The sequence below is a fragment of the Fukomys damarensis genome, unplaced genomic scaffold (genome assembly GCF_012274545.1).
Source record: "Fukomys damarensis isolate Sample0158 unplaced genomic scaffold, DMR_v1.0_HiC HiC_scaffold_37, whole genome shotgun sequence".
NCBI lineage: Eukaryota > Metazoa > Chordata > Mammalia > Rodentia > Bathyergidae > Fukomys > Fukomys damarensis.
Window position 1 is genome coordinate 25,069,875 of NW_022900949.1, and position 23,200 is coordinate 25,093,074.

General features: G+C 37.1%; 1 protein-coding gene across 3 annotated transcripts in view; it reads right to left on the minus strand.

Annotated features, from left to right (window-relative positions):
• Positions 1 to 23,194, minus strand: part of Stam (signal transducing adaptor molecule) — a 69,036-nt gene extending 45,842 nt beyond the window's left edge. For all 3 annotated transcript variants that reach the window (XM_010607117.3, XM_010607119.3, XM_033759491.1), the window contains exons 1-2: positions 22,997 to 23,194; positions 3,861 to 3,945 (exon numbers count right to left, since the gene is read on the minus strand). In XM_010607117.3, the coding sequence (XP_010605419.1) occupies positions 3,861 to 3,945; positions 22,997 to 23,036 (125 nt within the window). In that variant the 5' untranslated portion in view covers positions 23,037 to 23,194. The remainder of the gene's footprint in view (positions 1 to 3,860; positions 3,946 to 22,996) is intronic.
• Between the last annotated feature and the right edge of the window lie 6 nt (positions 23,195 to 23,200).

The window sequence follows — 23,200 nt, forward strand, 5'->3', positions numbered from 1 at the left end:
AAATAGCACAATTAAAAAAATAAATTAAAAAGAAGCAGTATATTAAGAATGCCACTATAAGCAGTTCATTGCTCACCTGAAAAGATCCTTAATAATTTTGTACTATTAAAGCCAGGTGTGGTGGTGCATGCCTGTAATCCCAGCACTCAGGAGGCTGAGGCACGAGGATCACTGTGAATTGAGACCAGCCTGGCCTACACAGTGAGTTCCAGGTCAGTCTCAACTACATAGTGAGACCCTGTCTCAAAAAACCAAAAAAAAAAAAGTAATAATAATAATAATTTTGTACTACTTAGCTAATTTGGGACTATATAAAGCAATTCCATAATGTTTAGCTATTTAAGCATAGTAACTTTAGGTACACATTAAGATATTTTAAATTAAAGTAAGAAAAAATGAACCTTTATGTCAAGGAAAATGTTTCAATATATAATATAAATATATTTTACTTTCTAACAATGCCATCATAGCTTTATTTTATTTTTTTATGGAGAAAAAAGCCTAGGAAAGCAAAAGTGGCTAGAATGCAGGAAAGTCATGTAGGTGACCTTTACGCATGTCATTTCCTAAGTGAGAATATCAAGGTCCAATCAAAAAACCAAAACCAAATCAAAATGGGTACATATATAAAATAGTACTAAAAAAATACATACTATTCAGACTTTAGATTTTAAACCTCAATAATATTAAAGTGGCATATATATTATTTAATACTATTCAAACAACCCATAATAAGAGCTATAAAGTGATACCCATTTACATAAACAAATAAATACCTGGAAATTAGTGGGGAATTAAAAGAACTAAGGACTACTAACAAAGGAGGAAAACAAGCAGAAGCAAAAAAGAAGAGAAGGAAGGAAAAAAGGAAAAGAGAGAAAATATTCATTCAAAGTACACAGAGAACCACTCATTATTCCTTGGATTACTAAATTTGAAAATCCTAAGTAAGTTCAAAGATGTAGTATAATCTTAAGTAAAATCCCCAAATGGGAACTCAAATGTTAAAAAAAAAAACCCTGAGAAGAAGTATTTGGACTAAAACTAAATTTGAAAAAAGTTAAAAAAAACGACCATGTCTCTAAATCTACTGATGCGGGATAAAAACAAAAAACACAGACAAACAAAAAACACTTTTTAAAATGCTATAAATCAGTTAATTTCAAATGTGAGGAAACATAAAATAAGAAAATGAATACATAATAAATAGTTCTGGTATAATGTTAACATGCAGAAAAATGAACTGACTTCTACACCTTTACTATACACTATACTGAATTTCAGATGCATTACAAATTTATTTTTTAAAGTAGAAAACTATGGAATATTTCTAATAAGGAAAGGGAGTTTGTCTTTTGATTTCAAGCAACTCATCAAGGTATTATTAAAAAGTGTCTATAAAACAAGGAACACCAAAGTAAAGATAAAAATGAAAACTAAGCGAGCGAGATGAAGACTTAAAATACTTGATAAAGTTCTACCTCAAAACTATATAGAAAATGGATCTTGGCTGACATCGAAGCCTTAACAGAAAAACCATCACAAAATAAGACTAGTCAAAAGTGGCCAGAAACCAAAAAAATAATAATAATAATATTGCTGAGGATTTAGCTCAGTGGCACTGTGCCTGCCTTGCAAGCACAAGGTTCGGAGTTCAATCCCAGGTACAAAACATACATACATACATAATAAAAATTTAAAATTTTTTAAAGGGCCAGAGTAGCACGTGCCATGTTCCACTCTAAACACTACCTATTAATTAAGCTCACAGTCACAGCAATTCCCCTTTGAAAAAGATACTATTTTATGGGATAAACTAGGAAAGTAAGGCCCAGAAAGGCAAGTTACTTACCCAATGTGACATGGCTCAGTGGTTACAGCCAGAATTTGAACCTTGTCTCATTCCAGAGTCCACAGTCTCAATCACTAAGTCATTTGCCTTTTTCCTCTATACCACAGAATTTGGTGAACTGTTCACTCTACAAATCTAAGTTTACTACATATAAATTACTGAAATACAGGGCAATGCATAAACAGGAAACCTGGGGGGGGGTGTTGAATCCAATGCCTCGTACACGCTAAGCATACACTCTACCACTGAGCTACATCCCAGCCCTAAGAATGTCATTGACAGTGTTTTGAAGGTTCAGAGAAACTTGATGTCAGTAAAGGGATAAGCAGAGGCTTCTTAAGGGAAATAACACCTAAATTGGTTCCGAAAACATTTAAGTCACAGAGATAAGAAATGATAGCGGAAAATATCCACAGAGAAAAAATTAAAGAACCGTTGGCCCATGCCTGTAATACTAGCACCCTGGGAGACTGAGGCAAGAGAATTAATTGCAAGTTCAAGCTCAACCTACACAACTTACAGACTTAGTGAGACCCTGTCTCAGAATAAAAAAGGATAGGGGATACAGCTCAATGTGAAGGCCCTGGGTTCATTTCCCAGTACTTCTGGTGGGGTAAACTAAGGTAGAGAAGCACTGGCAACTCAAGTAAATGAGTTGACATGAATGGAAAATAACTCAAAGGGCTAAGAAATTGTGACTGAACCCATCATGGAAGATAGGAGAATAATGTGAACATAGCTAGCTGTTACATGGCAAGTGGATACAAGCATCAGACATAAAAGAGATGAAAATGGAAAAAAATGCCAGAATGTTAATCTGCCACTCCAGGCAAGGTAAAGAAAGTTGAAATAAAAACAGAGAAAGAGGAATGGATATGTAGTAGTTATTTGAATAACACAGCAGTTATTCAAATTCTAATCAAATTAATTAACTGGACCAGAAAGGACAAGGCTTAATATAAGAAAATGTGAAGATAACAAAGGTAATATTGGAGCCATGTCTGAGTGGTCGGGAACCATACAGGGAGCACAACGAGGATCATAAAAGCCAGAGTGAAGGGGTACACGAGCCCTGAAGACAAGCTGCCTGCCCCTGACAGTACAGGCTGAAGAATTAAGGGTACTCTGGAATTAACATTTTGAGAAGCATTCTGAAGAGTGAAAGAATTTATTAACAAAATAAATAGGAGGTGATTCTGAGGCTTTACATATAAAGAAAATCATCCTGTCACTAACAGCAACAGGAAACAAGGAATGGAAAGCAGGTTTAAAGCAAAACAGCACAGGAGTTCAGCTTTCTATATAGTGAGATTAAGGATTATATACTATGAAATCTAAAAATGATGTCTTGTCCACAAGAAGAGTCAGAACTGAAAACCAGATTTCTCCCATAAGGACAACTGAGAGTTTTAAGATATCAGAAGAAAAAGTATTATGAAAAATGGACTAAGGAAAGTTTAAGGAACATTTAGATGTACGAGGAGAGGACCAGCCAAAGAAGGTACGGAGGAGATGGTTATATTACCACTAAAAAGAATCAAGTACAACACAACACTGCTTCTAATCTTTTTCATATCAAGGACCCAAATGAAACAATACTATTTGTGGCACAAAAGGGTAAATAAGACCGCTAATGGCTGAACACTATTATCCTAGGAGAGCAGGAATCACATGCAAACCTGTTAATTCCCTTCTGTGCCATCTGGAAAGCTCTGTACTTTGTGTCTTACAATAGTCAGTAATCGAGTTGGAAAAAACTCAGACATAACCACAAAACTTGGTAAGAAAACTTGAGGAAACAATAATGGGAAGAGAGAGATTTCACAGAAGGAAAATAATAAAAGAATGTGGTTAATAAGTACCAACTCTTTACTCTTTAAGGGGTAACATAAATAGATGACTCTTAAAATGTTCTTGTAAAAACACTCCCCTTTTAAACTAAACTGTGCATGTAGCATGCTTTACCTCCTGATCCTTTCCTCCATCCTTTGAAACCTAGAACACTTACCCAGTGCGGGATTGGCCGACCTTATCGCAAATATCCAGGATGAGGCCCCAGTCCTCGGCAGTGTTCATCTCGCTGGTTGCTTTCTCTGTAGATTGCAAGAGGAATTACAAAAATATTATTTTTCAGATCTTCACAGTACCTGTAACTACATTCAAATCACCAAGGTGTAGTTTAACTAACCTTTAATAAAAACCCAAATAGTTGCCAGCAGTCCGGTTGATAAGACTTTCATATCTGTCTTTAAAGGGAGAAGGAGCACACTATTATCTATCACAATTTTCCCCCATTCACACTTCAGCTGTTTTGGGACTGAATTTTTAGTTAGGCACAGATCTCTATCAGGCAATTAATTATTTAGCTAGAATTGCTTATTTTATTGACAATGAGCCGGGCATGGTGGCGCACGCCTGTAATCCCAACACCCCAGAGGCTGAGGCAGGCGGATCACTGTGAGTTCGAGACCAGCCTGGGCTACATAGTGAGTTCGAGGTCAGTCTCAACTACATAGTGAGACCCTGTCTGAAAAAAACAAAAAGACAAAACAAGAATGATTGACAATGAGAAGAGAGGATACAAGGAAAGAAAAATCAAGCTTGAAAATTTTTCCTTAAAAACTTGATATATTAAAAAAATCAAAAGAACTACGGCATACTGTATCCAATCATCTAATTCAGCTTCCTTCCTGAATTTTAAAAGGTTAAAAAAAAAAAAAGATAAACACATAAGGACAAGGTAAAAATCAGAAGTGATTAACAACCGCTGTATCTTAAAAGTTTTATAGCAATATAAATATATATGGTAACTTACATAGAAGACCTAAGAGAATCATGTAACTGCACTAAGAAAAAAATAAACTTAAGAACAAGCCTGCTCTATACCACTTAATTCTCAGAAGGTTCAAAGTGGTAGCAGAAATAATGGAAGTAAAAGTGAAGGAAGAGGATTAACACTGGGGAGGAACAGTAACAGTACTTTGAAATGTAGGTCGGCCCTGCACCACTACTCTGCCTTCCTCGCCAGAGCACACTAGCAACTATTGCTGCTCTCACAGACCAGAAGAGTGGAAAGTAAAGGTTTGTTTTCTGGGGGTCAAGCAAAGCTTTTCTGGATGAATAGGCCCCAGGCATAGTGGAGACCTAGGCACAAAAATAAAGGAAGTCCCTCTGGTTTCCAATTGGGCATGAACAGAGCTCAGAAGTCATCACTCTATCCAAACAAGTAAAAAGCTGAACATGGTAAAAAAGCACATATTCCTCTTAGCTCCTCCAGGGAAGGGAGCTTACAGAACAAACCCCAACCCAAGAACTAGAGACAAGCAGATGCAGAGAATCACAACGTGCAGTCAGCAATCTCCACAGCAACCACAACCTGGTTGCAAAACCTAAATTCGATTGAGAAATTGTTGATGGCTCAGTGAAGACAAGCGTTGAGAGTTAAAACTACAGGCGGACCAAATCACGGGAAATCCATAGCTCTGTGAATTTTACCCAGGACCAAGACAAGGTTCTCATAGTATATACAGGAGAAAAATTCCCTTCTGCTACCTTCAGTCAGGAGAGGGAGAAAAGAAACCATGTGAAAATATACCAGAGCACTCTGCGTTTTACAAGGTCTGCCCTTAAGAGAACAATTTCACTAAGGTCTAAACACAGCCAGAGACATTAACCCACCTAAAGTAAGGGGTATGCCCAGCTCCCACCTGCTCTTGTCTGCTACCTGAGCAGAGAAATACCCAGCTATAGCCCCCTCTCCCATCTCACCTGAATGGGGGGAAGACTGAGAAGGAGGTAGGAAGCTCACAGTCCACAGGCTAGCTCATTCACCAAAACCCTGAGTGAAGCCTTACTATACATTATCAAGGGTGAGTTAGCGTCCCCGAGAGGATGAAGCACCTGTTACCCAGTACATCATGCTTGGTTCTTAGCAAAAATAAGAAAAATAAATCACACTGAAAGGCAAAAACAGTTTGAAAAGACAACAAGCATTAAAACCAGACTGATATATGCGAGGGGGGGTTAGAATTATCAGTTCCAGAATTTTTAAAACTACTAGTAATATGCTAAGGCTGTGATGGGAAAAGTAGACAATAGAGCTAAAGAGTGGTAGCACAGATCCATAATCCCAGCACTCTGAGATGCTGAGGCAGCAGGATTCCAAGTCTGAGTCCAACCTGAGCAATTTAGTGAGACTCTGTCTCAAGTAAAAAATAAAAACAAAGGGTTAGGGTTGTAGCCCAGAGCAAAGGCCCAGAGCAAAATGGTTCAATTCCCATTATGAAGTGGAGGAAAAAGTAAGCAATGTAAAACAGCAATAATGCAAGCAAAGCAATAAAAATTCTAAGAAAGAATAAAGAATGAACCAGCACAGCTCTAACCTCAGCTCCTCAGGTGGCTGAGTTCAAGGACAACCTGAGTAACTTAGCAAGACCTGTCTCAAAAAAAAATTTTTTAAGGCTTCAGTATAGCTCAGTGGTAGAGCACTCGCCTAATGTGTGAAACCCTGGGTTTGATCCCCAGTACCTCTATAAAAAATTAAAATTAAAAAAGGAATGCTAGAAATAAAAAATTATGTAAATGAATTAAAAAATGGCTCTGAAGGACTCATTAGTAGACTGGATGATCAGACAGGACATGGGAAAGATTCTCTGGGCCTAAAGGTACGTCAACAGAATCTTCTAAACTGAAAAGCAAAGGAAAAAGAAGAGGGCGGGAAGGAGATAGACAAAGAACAGGCTATCCAAGAATTGTAGAATAAGTACAAAACAGAAGGGGGAAAAAAGAGTAAGAAGCAGAAGGACCACTTGAAGTGTTAATGTATGAGATTTCCTCCAAATTAATATCAGACAGCAAGCACTGATTCTTGAGGTCAGAACACCAAACAGAATGAGTGCCAAGAAAGTGACACCTAAGCACAACATAGTCCAACTGCAGAAAATCAAAGGTAAAGAAAAAAATGTCAAAGAAGCCAAAAGAAACTTATCAACAGAACAAAGGTAAATACACATGTGACTTCTCAGAATCATGCAAGAAAGAAGAGGGTGAGATGAAATATTTGCAAAATCTGAAGAAAATAACTCCCAACTTAGAATCCCATACCCTTCAAAAGTATTCTTCAAAAGTGAAAAACAGGCCGAGGATGCAACTCAGTGGTAGTGTTTGCCTAGCCTGTGAAAGGCCCTGAATTCAACTGCCAGCATTATACACACAAATAAATAAGTGACAAATCCATTCTCAAACAAAACTTGAGGCAATGTTACCAACACCTGTCTTGCAAAATAAAACTAAAAAGGACTTCACACAGAAGTCAAACTAACATTATTTGTAGATGCCCCGATTCCCTACGTAAAAGATTTTTAAAAGTCCACTAAAAGATTCCTAGAACTAATAAATTCTACAAAGTGGCAGGATACAAAATAAATACACAGTGTTCCTGAATACCAACAACGAGCCCACTGAGACAGAAATCAGGAAATCAACCCCATTTATAATGTCTTTAAAAAAATTAATAGTACAATCACTTTGGAGATTTCTCAACAAACTAAAAACAGAAATTGCTATGCTTCTCCTGTGTATCTTCCCAAAAGAGTTAAAGACACCGTACTGCAGTGATATTTTCCTACCCATGTTTATAGCAGCATGACTCACAATAGCTAAATCTTAGAAATAGTCTACATGTCCATCAACAGATAAATGAATAAAGAAAATGAGTACAATGGAGTACTACTCAGCTATAAAGGATAAATCTGAGTTATTTGTAGGAGAATGGAAGGATCTTGAGACCATAATGCTAAGTGAAACAAATCAGACACAGAAGACTAAATGGTTTCTCTTACATGCGAAGAGCAAAATAAAAGAAAGACAATAGAAAACAGGGAGGCAGACCTTCTACAGATGAGAAAAGGATCTGCAGATGGAGGAAAAGGAGGGAAGGGGAAATAAAAAGAACTAAGATGCAACATGTATGTAACAACTTCCCAAGAATATATTCGTTGGGTATCATGAGCAGGTACTAATGAAAAAAGCAAAAGTTAAAAAACACAGAGGTGGAAATGGTGCAGGTCAGAAACTTGGATATACATAAAGGAAAAAACTTAAAAGGCTATCTGAAGGGAAAACAACTTATTCTTAATTGACCTAACAGATAAAGTTATTATTATATATGCTTACATATTCTTTAGATTGTATATAAATGAATAACAGCAATGATACAAGGGATGGAAGAAAAGATATATTTATTATAAGGTATCTTTATTAACTATGTAGCATCACATTATTTGAAAGTAGACTTGGATTGGATGTAAACACTGCAAACTAGAGAAACCAATGAAATATATTATTTTTAAAAGTATAACTATATGCTAAGAAAGGAGATAAAATGCTCAATTAAAACCACAAGAAGCAAAGGAAAAGGAAGAAAAACCAGGAAAAAGATATCAAATACAAAACAGTAGCAAATATGGTAAAAAGTAATTCAACTATACTAATAATCACTGTAAATATTAATGTCTAAATACCACTACACCAATTAAAAGACATTGTCAAACTAGATAAAAAATAACACTCAATTACAGATTGTCTACAAAAATATAGATTAAAGGAACAGTCAACTATATACAGATGATTCCAACTTAAAAAGTTTGATTTAAAATTTTTCAACTTTTGATCACATTCAGTAGAAGAAACCGTGTTTCAAATATGATCTTTTCCTGGGCTAGCAGTATGTAGTACAATACTCTTTTACTCTGTCGGGCAGCGGGAGTACACAGCAGCTTCTAGTCACACAATCACAGTCAGCCACATAATCATAAGGATAAACAACAGACACTACAGTGGACTGTGTTGCTAAGCTATGTTGTGTGGTAAATCAGGAGCATTAACACATTTTTTACTTATTTTCAACTTACACTGACTTTACCTGAGTGTAACTTCATGTGAGCCAAGAAGTACTTATACCATGCTAACACTAGTGAAAAAAACAGAAACAAAAAAGTGGGAGTAGCAGCCAGGCCTGGTGGTGCAAGCCAGTAATTCTGCATTCTTGGAGGTTAAAATGAGTACCACAAGTTCAAACCAAGGCTGGGCAAATTTAGAGACCTCGTCTCAAAATTAAAAATTAGAAAATGGGTTGGAGATGTAAGTCAGTGTGAAGGGCCCTGGATTCCATCACCACCACACCCAAAAACCCTAAAAACAAACAAAAAACACAGAAGTAACTATGTATATTGTTTTCAGACAAAACTGACTTTTACAGCAAGGGAAATTATCATAGATAAGGGAGGATCACTACACAATAAGATGTCAACTCTCCAGAAAAATATAACAATCCTAGTTTATCTATCTAACAATACAGTGTGTATAAAGCAAAACCAGAATAATAAGAAAAAGATCAACTATTATGAATCACAAGAAAGCCACTGTTAAAACTAGAAGCCTCAATATTGCTCAGAAGAAACGGATAAATCAGGCAGGCAAAAAATCAGTAAGGAAATAGTTGAACTCAACAACATCATCAATAGACTGTATGTAGTTGATATCTATACACTATTTTATCCAACAACAAAATATAATTCTCAAGTTCACATTTGTCTTAGTTACCTTTCTCATTGCTGAAACAAAATATAAGACACCTAAAGTTATTTCAGCTCAGAGTTTGTAGAGGTTTCAGTCCGCAGCTGGGTCCAGGGCAGGGTGGCATGGGAGAGGGGCATCACAGAGGAGGAACAGTCTGCACCAAGCAGGCAATAGACAGTGAAGCAGCACGCAGCAGCAGGAGCAGCAAGTGAGCCTACCTTTCCCTTTTATCTCATCCAGCATACAGCCCTTTTGGGTGGTGCCAGCCACAATCAGGGTGGCTTTAGTAAATCCATTGGGACACACCTGAACTATTCTAATCAGTGGACTAATTTAGAACCACACATCCTTAATCCCAGAACCACACACACACTATGTCCAGCCAGTTCTGAAAAGCTCCACCTATGAGTGCTTGAAGCTGGGTGGGGGTGACAACATGTAACACCCATCAAGACAGACCACATCCTGAGGCATAAAACACACAAAAACAAACTTAAAATAGAAAATCACACAACCTTTGGTCTCCAACTATAAAAGAATTAAACTAGAAATCACTAACAAAAAATAGCTGCAAAATCCAAAAATACACTTTTAAATAACATGAATCAAAAAAAAAAAATCTCAAGGAATTTTAAAATATTTTGAACTAAATGAAAATATATACAACTTACCAAAATTTGTAGGATGCAATGAAAGCAGTAAAAGAAAATGTACAGCATTCAATGTACATATTAGAAAGAAAACCTAAAATCTGTGTGTGTCAATCTCACAAAACTAGAAAAGCAAATTAAATATAAAGAGACTAACAGAAATTAGGACAAAAGCCAAATAAATGGAAAACAGGAGAGAACAACACAGAAAAACCAACACAACCCAAAACCAGTTATTTAAAAAGATCAGTACAGGGCTGGGGATTTAGCTCAGCGGTTAGGTGGCCTGCCTTGCAAGAGCAAGGACCCAAGTTCAATTCCCGGTACCAAATAAAATAATAAATAAAATAAAAAGATCAGTACAACCACTATGCCTTTAGCCAAGTTACAAATAAAACAGAGGACACAAACTGCTAGTATCAGAAACAAAAGAACAGCCATCACTACAGATCCCATAAACATCACAAAATAAAGAAATATCATGAACTCTATGCCTACAAATTTGATAAACTAGAGGAAATGATCCAATCCTCTAAAAAAGCATAATATGCCTAAATTCATATAAGAAATAGACAATCTTAGAGCTTATTATTTATTAAAGAAATGAGCCAATAAAATTAATAATTTTCCAAAACAGAAAGTATCAGGTCCAGTGAGTTCACCAGTGAATTTCACCAAACATTTAAGGAAGAAATCATAACAATTTTCTCTAATCTTCTGCAGAAAATAGAAACAGAGGGAACCCTTCCTCACTCAATCTGTAAGGCCAACATCACCTTAATATCAAAGCTAGACAATATTACAAGAAAACTATAAACCAATATTTTCCATAAGCATAAATGCAACAATATTCAGCAAAACATTAGCAAATTGAATTTAGCAATTTAGAAAAAGAATTACATATGATGGCCCAGTGAGATCTTCCCTAGCTATGCAAGACTCATTCAACATCTGGACAACCACCCTCTAAAAGACAAAGGCTTTTCTGGGCACTGAAACTCAGCCTAAGAAAGACTTGCAAATACTGGAAATATGATTCTGAGGGTGAGGGGACAGAGAGGTTCCTTGGTTAAGTCCAACCTATATAACGAAGTTTAAAGTCAAGAAGGTCCAACCACACAAGAGCACTTTCAGTATGCTTCTAATTTGTCAAATATTAGACATGCACAGAAAAACGAGGACTATCAGTGAGAAAACTTTCTAACAACGAAGACTAAGTAAAAAGATGAACAGCAAAACAAACAAAATGGGAAAAAAAGCAACTTGGGAGAAACAGAACTTGGGGGATGGGGGAGGTACTATATTTCAAGACAACAACAATACAAAAGCAGAAAATAATCTGCCTTGACCGGAACACTACAGATCAAAGCATAAATGCAAACAACAGCTATGTTGAATGATAGTACCCCTAAGATCCCCTGTTAACAAATTTCATTTTTTAATCAGAGATAAATTAACCCATATCAGGACTCTTCCTTGTAATGGTTGACCATGATCAAGAGATAATGAAATTTCTGCCTCCTTAGTCTCTTCAGTATCCTTCTTGGAACAACAGAAAACTCTCTTCCTTCCCCATTTGCCCTTCTATTGAGAGCTGAAGGTTGGTGACTTTAAAAGCAGAAAATGGTCAATACCCAAATATGTCTGTCCACATTTCAGGCTTAAACTATCTGATCTATACCACAACCCCAACTAATATACCATCACCCACCACTTGTCATCAGCCTTGCAGAACTAGACAATGCACTTAGTGGAGGTAGTGGGTGACAACCAATGGGTACTGGTATGTAGGGTATCTATGACTAGCTACCAGTATTATCTGTTTCGATAGCAAACTACCTGAGGCTACATATCTTACTTTTTAAAAAGATTTATTTAGCTCAAATTTGGACACCAGAAGTCCAAGATGAGTCAGTCCCATCTGTTTCGCCTCTAGTGAGGGCCTCCTGGTGCACGGCATAAGAAGGTGACAGTGTATGTAGATACTGTAATGACACAGGAAGCCTAAGGGATTCAGGAGGCAGGGTTACTCTTTTTACAACAACCCATTCTTGGAGGTACTAACCAGGATCCTTGAGAATGACATTAATCTCTTCCAAGGGTGATGCCCCAATGACCTAATTACCTCCCACTGGAACCTACTTCTTAATGACTCCGCCACCTTCAACATCACCATATTGCGACCAAATTTCTAGCACATGAACTCTGAAGGATGTGCTCAAACCATATTCAAACCACGATCTTCTGACATGGGAGACCACAAAAGCCCCTCATTCCTTGTCTAAAAATACAAAATGTCCAAAACATTTGTGATCTCAGGGTTGGGGCTTGTGATTGCAGATCCTCAAAGTAAAGAATTCATAAGCAGTTTCTGATTTCCTCCCGCCCTGTCTCCCGTCCCTCATTCTCCCATGAGGCAAGCCACAGGAAATACAATTGCTCTTCCCCAGGGTGGGTCATAGAAACAAACACCTTTCTCCAAAGCCATAAAAACTAGAATCATTACCCTGACTTTTACCTGTCTAAGAGCTGACTCCCATAAAAAAGTTTTCCCTCATACTGAGGAGGAAAGAATGTTACCTACAATAAGGGGCAAAGAAGAATCTGACAAGGTCTTATAGAGTTGCCTACTCAATTTATTACCACTAGCTCATACCCTCTTTTTTCAACAATACTTCTACATAGCTCTCTCTGCTTCATCAAACTTAAACATAAAAAACAAATGATTCACCCTGTGCTTTTTGGGTCTTCAATCTGAAGGCTACTATATCAATACTATGATCAAATGTGTTATGCTTTTCTCATGTTGACTGGTCTTTTGTTACAGGGGTGTAGGGAAAGAAAGGGACTGTCCCTCTTTTGAGTAGAAAATCATTGCTAAGGTGATTTATTTGCAGGAATATATAAAACTTGAATACATATTTCAAAAAATGAAGTAAGTTTTTCAACTTTGCCATGCCCTATCTGAAGTGGCTTAAAATCTAAAAAATGAACTGAACCTAGAAGACACAGGCCGAGATATATTTTCTATCTTATAAAATAGAAATGATGACACAGAAATAATACAAAGCCTAAAGCAAGAAGGTAAAGAGCCGAAGGGAGAGAAAAAGAGAATCAGAAAAGGCTTTTAATATGCTTAGAAATCATGAGATCTGAATAACAAACTCTTCTTTGCAGTTATAAAAACAAAAAATGTGTTATAAAGAATGTAGGCTGCCTGAAATAAGATTAATTTGTGAGAAATTGAAATAATAAGATAAAACCACACCAAGACCTAAAATACTAGAAGAGGTATGTATTTGTATTGATTCAAGAAAAATCACATAGTCAAGAAAGAGTTTTGAAGAAGGAAATGATCCAATCATATTGGGCTTTTTGAAAAAAAAAATTTTAATCTACAACACATAAAAAGTTTGTAAGAGGAAAAAGAAAATGTAGTGAGAGTATTACACTTAGTAACTAAGTGGGTTAGTTAGGATAAAAATGTTAAAATGTGCCAGGTATGGTGGCATAGGCCTATACTCCCAGGATTCAGAAGATTGAAGCAGGTTGCTCACTGTGAGTTTGAGGCCAGCCTGGGCGACATAATGAGTTCAAAGCCAACCTGAACTATATAGTGAGACCCTGTCTCAAAAAACAAAAACAAAAAACAAGAAAGGCTCAGAATGTTATTCAATTTTGTTCTAACCAGATGTATGAAGAGATGAACTGTCTCAAATTTACCTGTATTTGTTCAAGCATCCCTAGTGTTACTGTAAATTCCTTGAAAATAAACTCTACTCTGAGTAACCCTTTCAATATCCATGCCCTCAGCCTAAAACCACCAAAAATGCTAAGAGAGTCCCAAATACAAATACCTCAAAACCCTGATCAAAAGGTCCTCAAGCCCTCTGAAGCCTAGGAAGATTGAGTGAGTCATCCTGCACAGCATAGCTCAGTCTAATATTTATTTCAGTGTAGAAAATTAAAGCCAGTTATTGCTTTGATCTGCTAATGCATTTTAATAATTTATACATTATTCTTGACTGGTAGCCAAGCAGACTTCTCTTTAAAAAAAAAATACCTAAGTACATTGTGTTTTGTTTTTTCTTCATAACTAGGGATTGAACTTAGGCACGCTCTACCAGGGAGCTGTATCCTCCGCCCTTTTTCATTTTTTAATTTGAAACAAGATCTCTCGGGGTATGCACCACCATACCCAGCTCTAAGCACATTGTTTTTAAAAGGAAATATGTAAGTCTTTAAAAAAGTTATAGTTAAAAGATGACAATGTCTGATCAAATATGAATTGGCTATTATCATGACTATAATTTTAAGAGATCCTGAATTAATGACATAACTAAGAATGTGGGTACAGTCGTAAGCAGATGTGCTGAACACTCATGGACAATCTTCTTCAATTATGCTATGCATAAACAGTATTAGAATCTGTTATGGTTCATATCTCCAACATGTTCAGATCTCATGTGTTCATTCAGAGGGGTTATTTACCACCATCACCTTAAAGGATGAGGCCTTCAGAAGGTGACTGGATTATGGGGGCTAAACCCGTCAATAGATCAATCCGCTGAGGATTTGACAGCTGAATGGGTCCTAAGGAGGCCCTACTGGAGGAAGCCGAGCACTGGTGGTCTGTCTTTGAAGGATATATCTTTTCTCTGGCTCCTCCCTGTTTCCTGGCTGCCATGAAGTAGCTTTTCTCTAGCACATCCTTTGGCTAGGATGTTTCTGCTTCACCAGAGGCAACAGGGCCAGCTACCCATAGATTGAAACCTTAGAAGCCATAAAACAAAATAAATTTATACTCCTTTAAAGTGTGTGTTTCAAGTATTTTGTCCCAGCAACAGAATGGTGACTAACATAGCACCTGACTCAAACTGAGAAATGTAAATCAGAAACACAACTCATCTGAGACCTCTAAATTGCTCATACCACTTACTGGTGCTGCTTTAGGATCAACAAAATATGGCACACTTCTTATGTTATCAAAGAACAAATATTTTCAAATCAGGAGAATATAAACTACTAGTAGCAATTCAGCATAGTTTTGTGAATAGCAAATGAAATCAAAACTATTATTTTCAAAGACAAAAACAAGGCTTGTAGGAAAGGGAAAAGAGACAAAAATAACACAGATTTGCCTCTTAAAATTCAAAACTTCATAATGATCTCATTTTATCCTCAGATTTTCCTTACAATGATACTCGAAAAGAGATTAAGAAATTTGTCCAGCAATACAAGGTGAATACCCAAAAATCAATAGCCTTTCTATACACAAATAACAGACAGACGGAAAGAGAAATAAGGGAAAAAATTCCTTTTACAATATCATCCAAAAAAATGAAGTATCTAGGAATCAATCTAACAAAAGAAACAAAAGATCTCTACACTGAAAACTACAGCACTCTGAAAAAAGAAATCGAAGAGGATATAAAAAAATGGAAAGATATCCCCTGCTCCTGGGTAGGAAGAATCAACATAGTGAAAATGGCCATACTACCAAAACTGCTATATACATTCAATGCAATGCCAATTGAAATTCCAACACTATATTTCACAGAACTAGAAAAAAGAATCCAAAAATTCATTTGGAACCACAAGAGACTTAGAATAGCAAAAGCCATTATAGGCAACAGTCACATGGCACCAGGTGTAACAATTCCCAATTTGAAACTATATTACAAAGCCACTGTGATAAAAACAGCATGGTACTGGCAAAGTAATAGGCCTGAGGATCAGTAGAACAGACTGGAAGACACAAAAACAAATGCAGATGTACTCAGCTACCTCATCTTTGACAAAGGAGCTCACCATCTTCAGTGGAGGAAAGATAGCCTCTTCAATAAATGGTGTTGGAAAAACCGGATGTCAACCTGTCACAGATTAAAATTAGACCCTTATCTTTCGCCATGCACTAAATTAAAATCCAAATGGATTAAAGATCTAAATATTAAAACAGAAACATTAAACTTGCTGGAAGGTAAGTTAGGCAGAACTCTGGAAGACATTGGTATAGGAAAAGACTTTATGAACAAATCCTCAGTAGCACGGGAACTAGCAGATAGAATCAACAACTGGGATCTCATCTTACTAAAAAGCTTCTGTACTTCAAAAGAAACCATTAGCAGAACTAAGAGACAATCTACAATGTGGGAAAAATTTTTTACCAGCTGTACCTCAAACAAAGGACTATTATCAAGGATATATAAAGAACTCAAAACAATCAGTCCCCCCAAATATAAAGACCCGATTCAAAAATGGGCATCCAAAATGAACAGACATTTCTCAGACAAAGAAGTAAAAGCAGCAAGAAAATATATGAAAAAATGTTCCACATCACTGGTCATTCGAGAGATACAGATGAAAACAACACTGAGATTCCACCTCACCCCATAAAGAATGGCTGCTATCAAGAAATCACACAATAACAAATGTTGGCGGGGTTGTGGGGAGAAGGGAACCCTCCTCCATTGTTGGTGGGAGTGTAGACTAGTGCAACCACCATGGAAATCAATATGGAAATACCTCAAAGAGCTTGGACTGGAGGTTCCATTTGACCCAGCCATCCCTCTGCTGGGTATCTTTCCAAGAGAACTAAAAGAATCATATCACAGAGAAGTATGTGCACCCATGTTTATAGCGGCACAGTTTGTAATAGCTAAATCTTGGAAACAGCCTATTTGCCCATCCGTTGGAAACTGGATAAAGAAGTTGTGGTTTTTCTATAAAATGGAATATTACTCAGCCATAAAGAGCGAGAGAATAGATTCATTCATAGGAAAATGGATACATATTGAAGATATACTCCTAAGTGAAATAAATAAGTCACACATGTGTAAATACCAAATAGTTTCCCTGGTGTGAATATTCTGCAACAATGCATAAGATTCTAATAAGATTACTGACATTTAGAAATTTGAAGAAAGGCGCTAAAGGTGTAGAGAAGGTGTGATGCGTAGGGGAAGAATAAAAAGGGAAAAGAAAAAATGTGAGAGAATGAAAATATGAAAATAAAGTGTTTGTAGATGGGGAGGTGAGGAGGGGGTGAAGGGAGGGCAGAGGTAAGGGAAAAAAATGAGAATCAAGACTTGCCATGTAGAGGTACATGATCCCAACAATGAATGTAACTGTACTGTATCCCTAAAATGTACCAATAAACTCAATAAAATTAAAAAAAAAAAAAAGAAATTTGTCCAACAGCACACAGAAAGTAACACATTAAGAGTCTCAACTGAATTTCAACAGGCTTCCTAATGAAGACTTTTTTTCTGAAAAGCACATACTTCGATTTTTTTTCAAAATTTATGACTCCCGAACATTTGGGGAATGAGAAATGCCAAAAGGATGATTACCCATAATACTCAGGCTGTAGGGACAGGACTCTCATTCAGTCAGCTTACAGATGTAACAGGTCTTTAAAAATGGTCAATATGGAGTCTGGTTCCATAGTAGTGTGCTCAATACACACAAGGTCCTGGGTTCAATCTCCAGCAGCCAAAACAATAAAACAAACAAAACCCTAACAAGAACAAATGAAGAGACTATGTCAGGCCAGAGGAAACACATCTGAAAAGGAGGGTAGTGTAAAACCAGTCAGGAGTGAAATATGCCTTTAGGAAAGGAATGGCAAGTGAGGCTGAGGAGTTGAAAAAGGGCCAAATGCTAAGAGGTCTTATATACCAGAATCCTTAAGGGGAACATTCAGTATGTGTGGCACACAGAAGGCGGCAGTGTATACTTGGTTAGAATGTAGGGAATTGCAATTACAGAAGTCCAGAATGACTCTCGGGCTCTTGAACTATGTGATTAAGTAAACAACTTATGCACCAATCATTAAACAGAAGCAAAATTCCAATACAGTCTTGAATATCCTGAACCTGAAGATCTGACGCTTACTCAACTCCAGTAGAATTACAATGTCGTGATTTACAGACAATCCTCATAGCAATCCTGTGAGTTAGATACTTTTATTTGCAAAAGTGAAAAGTGAACTCAAAGGAGTTCTGTACCTTTTCTACCACAAATTTTACCCATTTATTCATAGTAAATGCTTCAGGTACAATTGGTCAGAAGAAAAATCAGTCTGGCTATGATTTATGATACTTTATGATTGGACTAAATAAATGAATTAAAAAACATCTCCAAGTCTTTAGAATGTAGAGTATTCAAAGTAGTATGATGAAGAATAAAAAGGCACTATTATAAAAACAAAGACAAATTTAAGACAAAAACAAAGGTTTAGCAGATATGGGAATGATTCAAAGATACCCCTGAAGACCAGAACAGTATAAAATTATCAAATAATGAAAGAAGAACTAGACAGAGAAAGATAAGTTCAATTATAAATTGATTCTTTATGTCATAACAAAATTTTGAATAGAAATACAAGACCGACAATCTAGAAAAATATCACCAATTCATTTTCGGATAAACTGAGTTGTTACTACGCACCAGGTATTGCTCATAAGATATTGAGGACACAAATGAAAACGTGTCCTTTTAGAGTTTATATTCTACAACAAGAGACTGTCAACTGATGAATCATTTGATGGCAGGTAGTTAAGTGCTATAAAGAAAATTAAAATGGTAAAAAGAAGCAGTGATGGATAAAGATGGATTTTTTTTTTTTTTAAACAGGAGGTAACTAGGGAAAGCTTCTATAGAAAATGGCAAGACCTTAAAATACCTGGGGCAGCAGTAACCTAGACAAAGAAAATGGTGTAAGATAGCTTCAAAGGCAGAAGTGAGCATGTAGTGTCCAAGAAACATGGCATGACAAAAACAGTCAAGAAATCCTAGTCACATCAGGGACCCAAAAAGGGGTCAGAGTTCTGCATTTCCCTACAGTAATATGGAAAGCTACGTAGTGGAGGTTCTGAGCAGGTAAGTGACATTATCTAACTTTTTTAAAAAGTAGCCTTAGCTTTTATAAATGATTGTAGGCAGTAGAGTGACTCCCACAAAGCTCTTGACAGTCGCTGAAAGAGATCAATATGACTAAATATGATAATACTGCTGAGGAAGACAGAAGTGATGAGTTTCCAGATATATTTTCTAAATAGACCCCCAAAGAACTTACTGATAAAATGGATATGGAATGTGAAGAAAACAGAATCAATGATGAATCCTGAATATCAGAAATGAGTGGCAGGAAATATTAATGCCACTATCTACTGAAATAGTCAAGGATGAAAGAACGGCAGTCTGGGGAAAGAAACTAAGAACTGAGAATTTAATGTGTTTGTTTTTAGACTCCTTTCAGAACCCAAGTGGAGATGCTTGGTATATAGATACCTAAGTCTGAACTCAGGCTGACATTAAGTACATAAATTTGGGAGTCACCTGTGTACTCAAGGTACTTAAAGTGCAGGGATTAGATGAGGGTTTTTTGTAATCTCTATAAATAAAAACACAGAAATTTTTCTATGTGCTTCACAAACACCAACTTAACTCTAAACTCTAACAACTACTTATTATCCCCATATTCCATAATAAAGAGAAGAAAACAGGGCCAGGGATTTAAGCTCAGTGGTACCACTGCTTGCCTCATAAGCACAAGGTCCTGAGTTTGATCCCTGGTACAAAAAAAAAAAAAAAAAAGAAGAAAACAGAGTTAGGGAATATTTAAGCAGCTGGTCCTAAGTCTGATAACAAACCTGAGGTTTGAATTCAAGCAGTGTCTTTAATTCAAGCTCTGGGGTCTGAATTCTTAACACCAGGTAAGTTTCCTCCCAGGATACCAAAAGAAAAATTGTCAAAGGAGAAAAGGATCCAGAACTGACCTTCGTGGCATTCAACATGTGGATACTGCAAAAAGGAGATGCAATAAAAGCTAAAAAGGAGTTAAGCAGAAAAATAATGTCCAGAATGAAATACATTTATTCATTAAGTTTCTTAAGTGTTTATAAGCACCAGACACTCGTCTACATGCTAGGGAAACAGTAGAAAACAAATAAAAAATATGTCCTCACAGAGCTCACATTTCAGTGATAGATTTTGGCATTTCTTCAAGAAAAAGGCTATCACCAGTACTTTGCCTCAATACAGGAAGTTATATTACATAAATCAGCCAATTTCTGCTTCAGTTTCAGGGTATAAATAAGGCTGAAAACAATTTTGAGACAGTATAGCTGTAATCATAAAGTGACTGATAACTGCATTAAAGGAATTGGCTGGGATTATTTAACATAACTGACACATTGGAGGACAAGGTGAGAAGGAACAGTTAAATGTATTTTGTAGCCTACATACTGTATCCTGTAAACTACGTAGTAAAAAAAAAAAAAAACTGATCATGAGAATCTACTGGACTCTGCCCAAGGATTACTAACTGGGGATGACTAAAGGCTCCTCTTAGATAAACTTCTTGTGATATTTCAATACATGGATCCTGAGAAGAGAACTAATCCAGACACAAAATTTGACTAACTTTAAAAAGTAAGCTCTTCTGGGCTGGGGATTTAGCTCAGTGGTTCCACCACTTACCTCGAAAGCTCAAGGTCCTGAGTTCAATCCCCAGTATCCAAAAAAAAAGTAAGCTTTTCTGAGTAAAACAATGTCCCTGAATTGAAGAAGCTTACTGTCCAGCAGGTTCAGTTGACAAATTCTAAATTCAACAAATGTAAAATACCTACTAGGTAGCAGCCACCAAAATAATTAAGGGGCAAAACAGAGAGTATAACTAATGCTAAATAATTTGGTAAATACTAAAATAATTCGCAGAAATTTGGAAAAAGGTATAAGTCACAGTGGACTAGAACAGTCTTCTCAATCGGGAGCTATTTTGATGATACCCGAAGGGATATTTCCTGATGCCTGGAGATTTTTAAAATCATGACTGGCAGTGGGGTGCCAACCGGTATACAGTGAGTAAAGGCCAATGATGAGGTCATATACCCTGCACTGTATAGGACAGATTCCCCAAAAGATATTTATCTAGTCCAAAAGGTCATTGTACCCTTCCTAGTGAGAAACCCTGGGCTATAGTAATCAATAAATAATTCAGGTAAAACAAGTTAGCTCTAAATTAGAATTAAAACATGAAGATATGCAGATAAAATAACAAAATCAAAAACACATAGGCAAGGGGCGGGGATTTAGCTCAGCGGTTCAGCGGCCTGCCTTTCAAGCACAAGGACCCACGTTCAATCCCCGGTACCAAAAACAAACAAAAACACATTGGCAAGAAGGAGCCTGTGTTCAAACTGGGTAGTGTAAGTGCAAGAAACAGGTTTAGCATTAAGAAGTTTATCTGAATCCAATGCATATGTCTGTTGAAAAAAAAAATCAAAGCGTGTTTTGGGTTCAATACCTTGTACCACAAAAACGAATTAACAAGTCAATAAGCTATAAAGGTGATTCTGCTTTGTTGACAGTTCATCATATAGGTTCATTCAAGTCAGATAAAGGTGCTAGAAACAGAAGAAGGGAATTACTATTTTATTTTAAGCACTTGTCCTACAGTTGATGTAATGCGTTTTAAAATTGCTTGACAGAGATCTTGCTCATCACTGTATCTCTTATGTGAATGAGAACTGTGTTCTATAAATAATGAGTCAAATGCTTATTAAATGCAATTTTCCAATTACTCATTTAGAATTATCAGTGATCTCTAAAGTTCCATCCACTACTAAGATTCAGGACATTTATTTAAACTGGAAAAATTTAAAAAGCTAGCATCTAGTAGTTATATAAAGGCATCGTATAGGATCTACACATACTACTTCATTTAATTACAGAGCAGAAGCACGTGTTTTCTCCTGTTTAAAGATGGAGGACGATGGAACTCAAAGAATCTACCTTGTCTCTTTCACCTCTGATTTTTACTGTGAGCTAGAAACTGGCAGGGCAGAATGGAACCGTTTTGTAGTCTTAAGCCAAATATCTAAACTTCAGTGACATGCAGCAAGGAAGAGTCCAAAGAGCAAAATTCAAAACTCACCTTTCATAATCAAAACAAAGTAAGTATACAGTGATTCCATAAGGTTATCTTTATATCTCTTTACTGTAGTAATCATTAAATTCTACCTTACAGGACTTGAATATGGGAGCTGTGCCTTGCTTCCATTCCGTACTTGTGTACCAAGGTAGTTCCTAAGTACATTCAAAGCATTCCAAACATTCTCTACCCGGATGTTCAACCCTACCCTAATTATTATCATAAGGCCAGAAAATGTAATAAGCAAACAAAACGTAGCTTGTTGGATTGGCTTGAAATAGAGCTTGATAGTGTTCATATATAATACCAAAGATTCAGGAAGCAATAAAAATTTTGCATTTCAGACGCCTTCCCAGACTCAAAAGTACTCTTGAACACTACACAACGTATCGAGACCCAATCTGAGAAAGGCATCCCGAAGGCTCAACTCAGTTTCCGTTACTGCCACATACTTAATCTTTGTCTCTCCCAAAATTTCTGACGGTCTACCCTTACTCAGAGGCTTCTTCCAGGGACCACTAAAAAAGATTTTTTTTTTTAATACCCCAAAGAAGCTTCTGCGAACATTCTGCTAGTTTCTTTCGCATGTTTAACATTTGGCCATAGAAACAGTTCTGCCACGGGGCTTGTAATTCCACTCTGCCCGAGATACGCCTCAGCCCTTCGCTGTGCTTCCAGAAGCAAAGTCCCAGCACCAGATACCACACCGGCTGCTCCTCCGAAGCCCCTGACACCAAGCTCTTCGGCAGCTCTTTCCAAACCCCCGATCCTGGCTCCAAGGCCCATTTCAGAGGTTCTCTGAGTCCCATTTCTTTCAAAGAGGCTGCGCCAAGCTCTCAACCCTGCCTCAGCTCTTAAAGCATCTCAGGAAAGGCGGAAAGCTTGGCCGTGACCCTGGGGTCAAGAAGCCACGCTGGGGACGGACGAAATGGGCGTGCAGCCCTGTGGGAACCGACAGCTAGCGGTACTAACACTCACCAACATCCTGGTCGAAGGGATTGGTGGCAAAGAGAGGCATCTCCACTGCCGGTGGAGGTGTCCGCGGGGACTACCCCTTGGCACTGCCGCAGTCAGGGTGCGATGTAAGAAGGAACACTCCTCAGGCAAAAGCAGCAACAGAGACAATCGCACCTGGTCCGCGACAGCTCCCCGTCTCACCCACCCCCAGCAACCAAGGAGCGG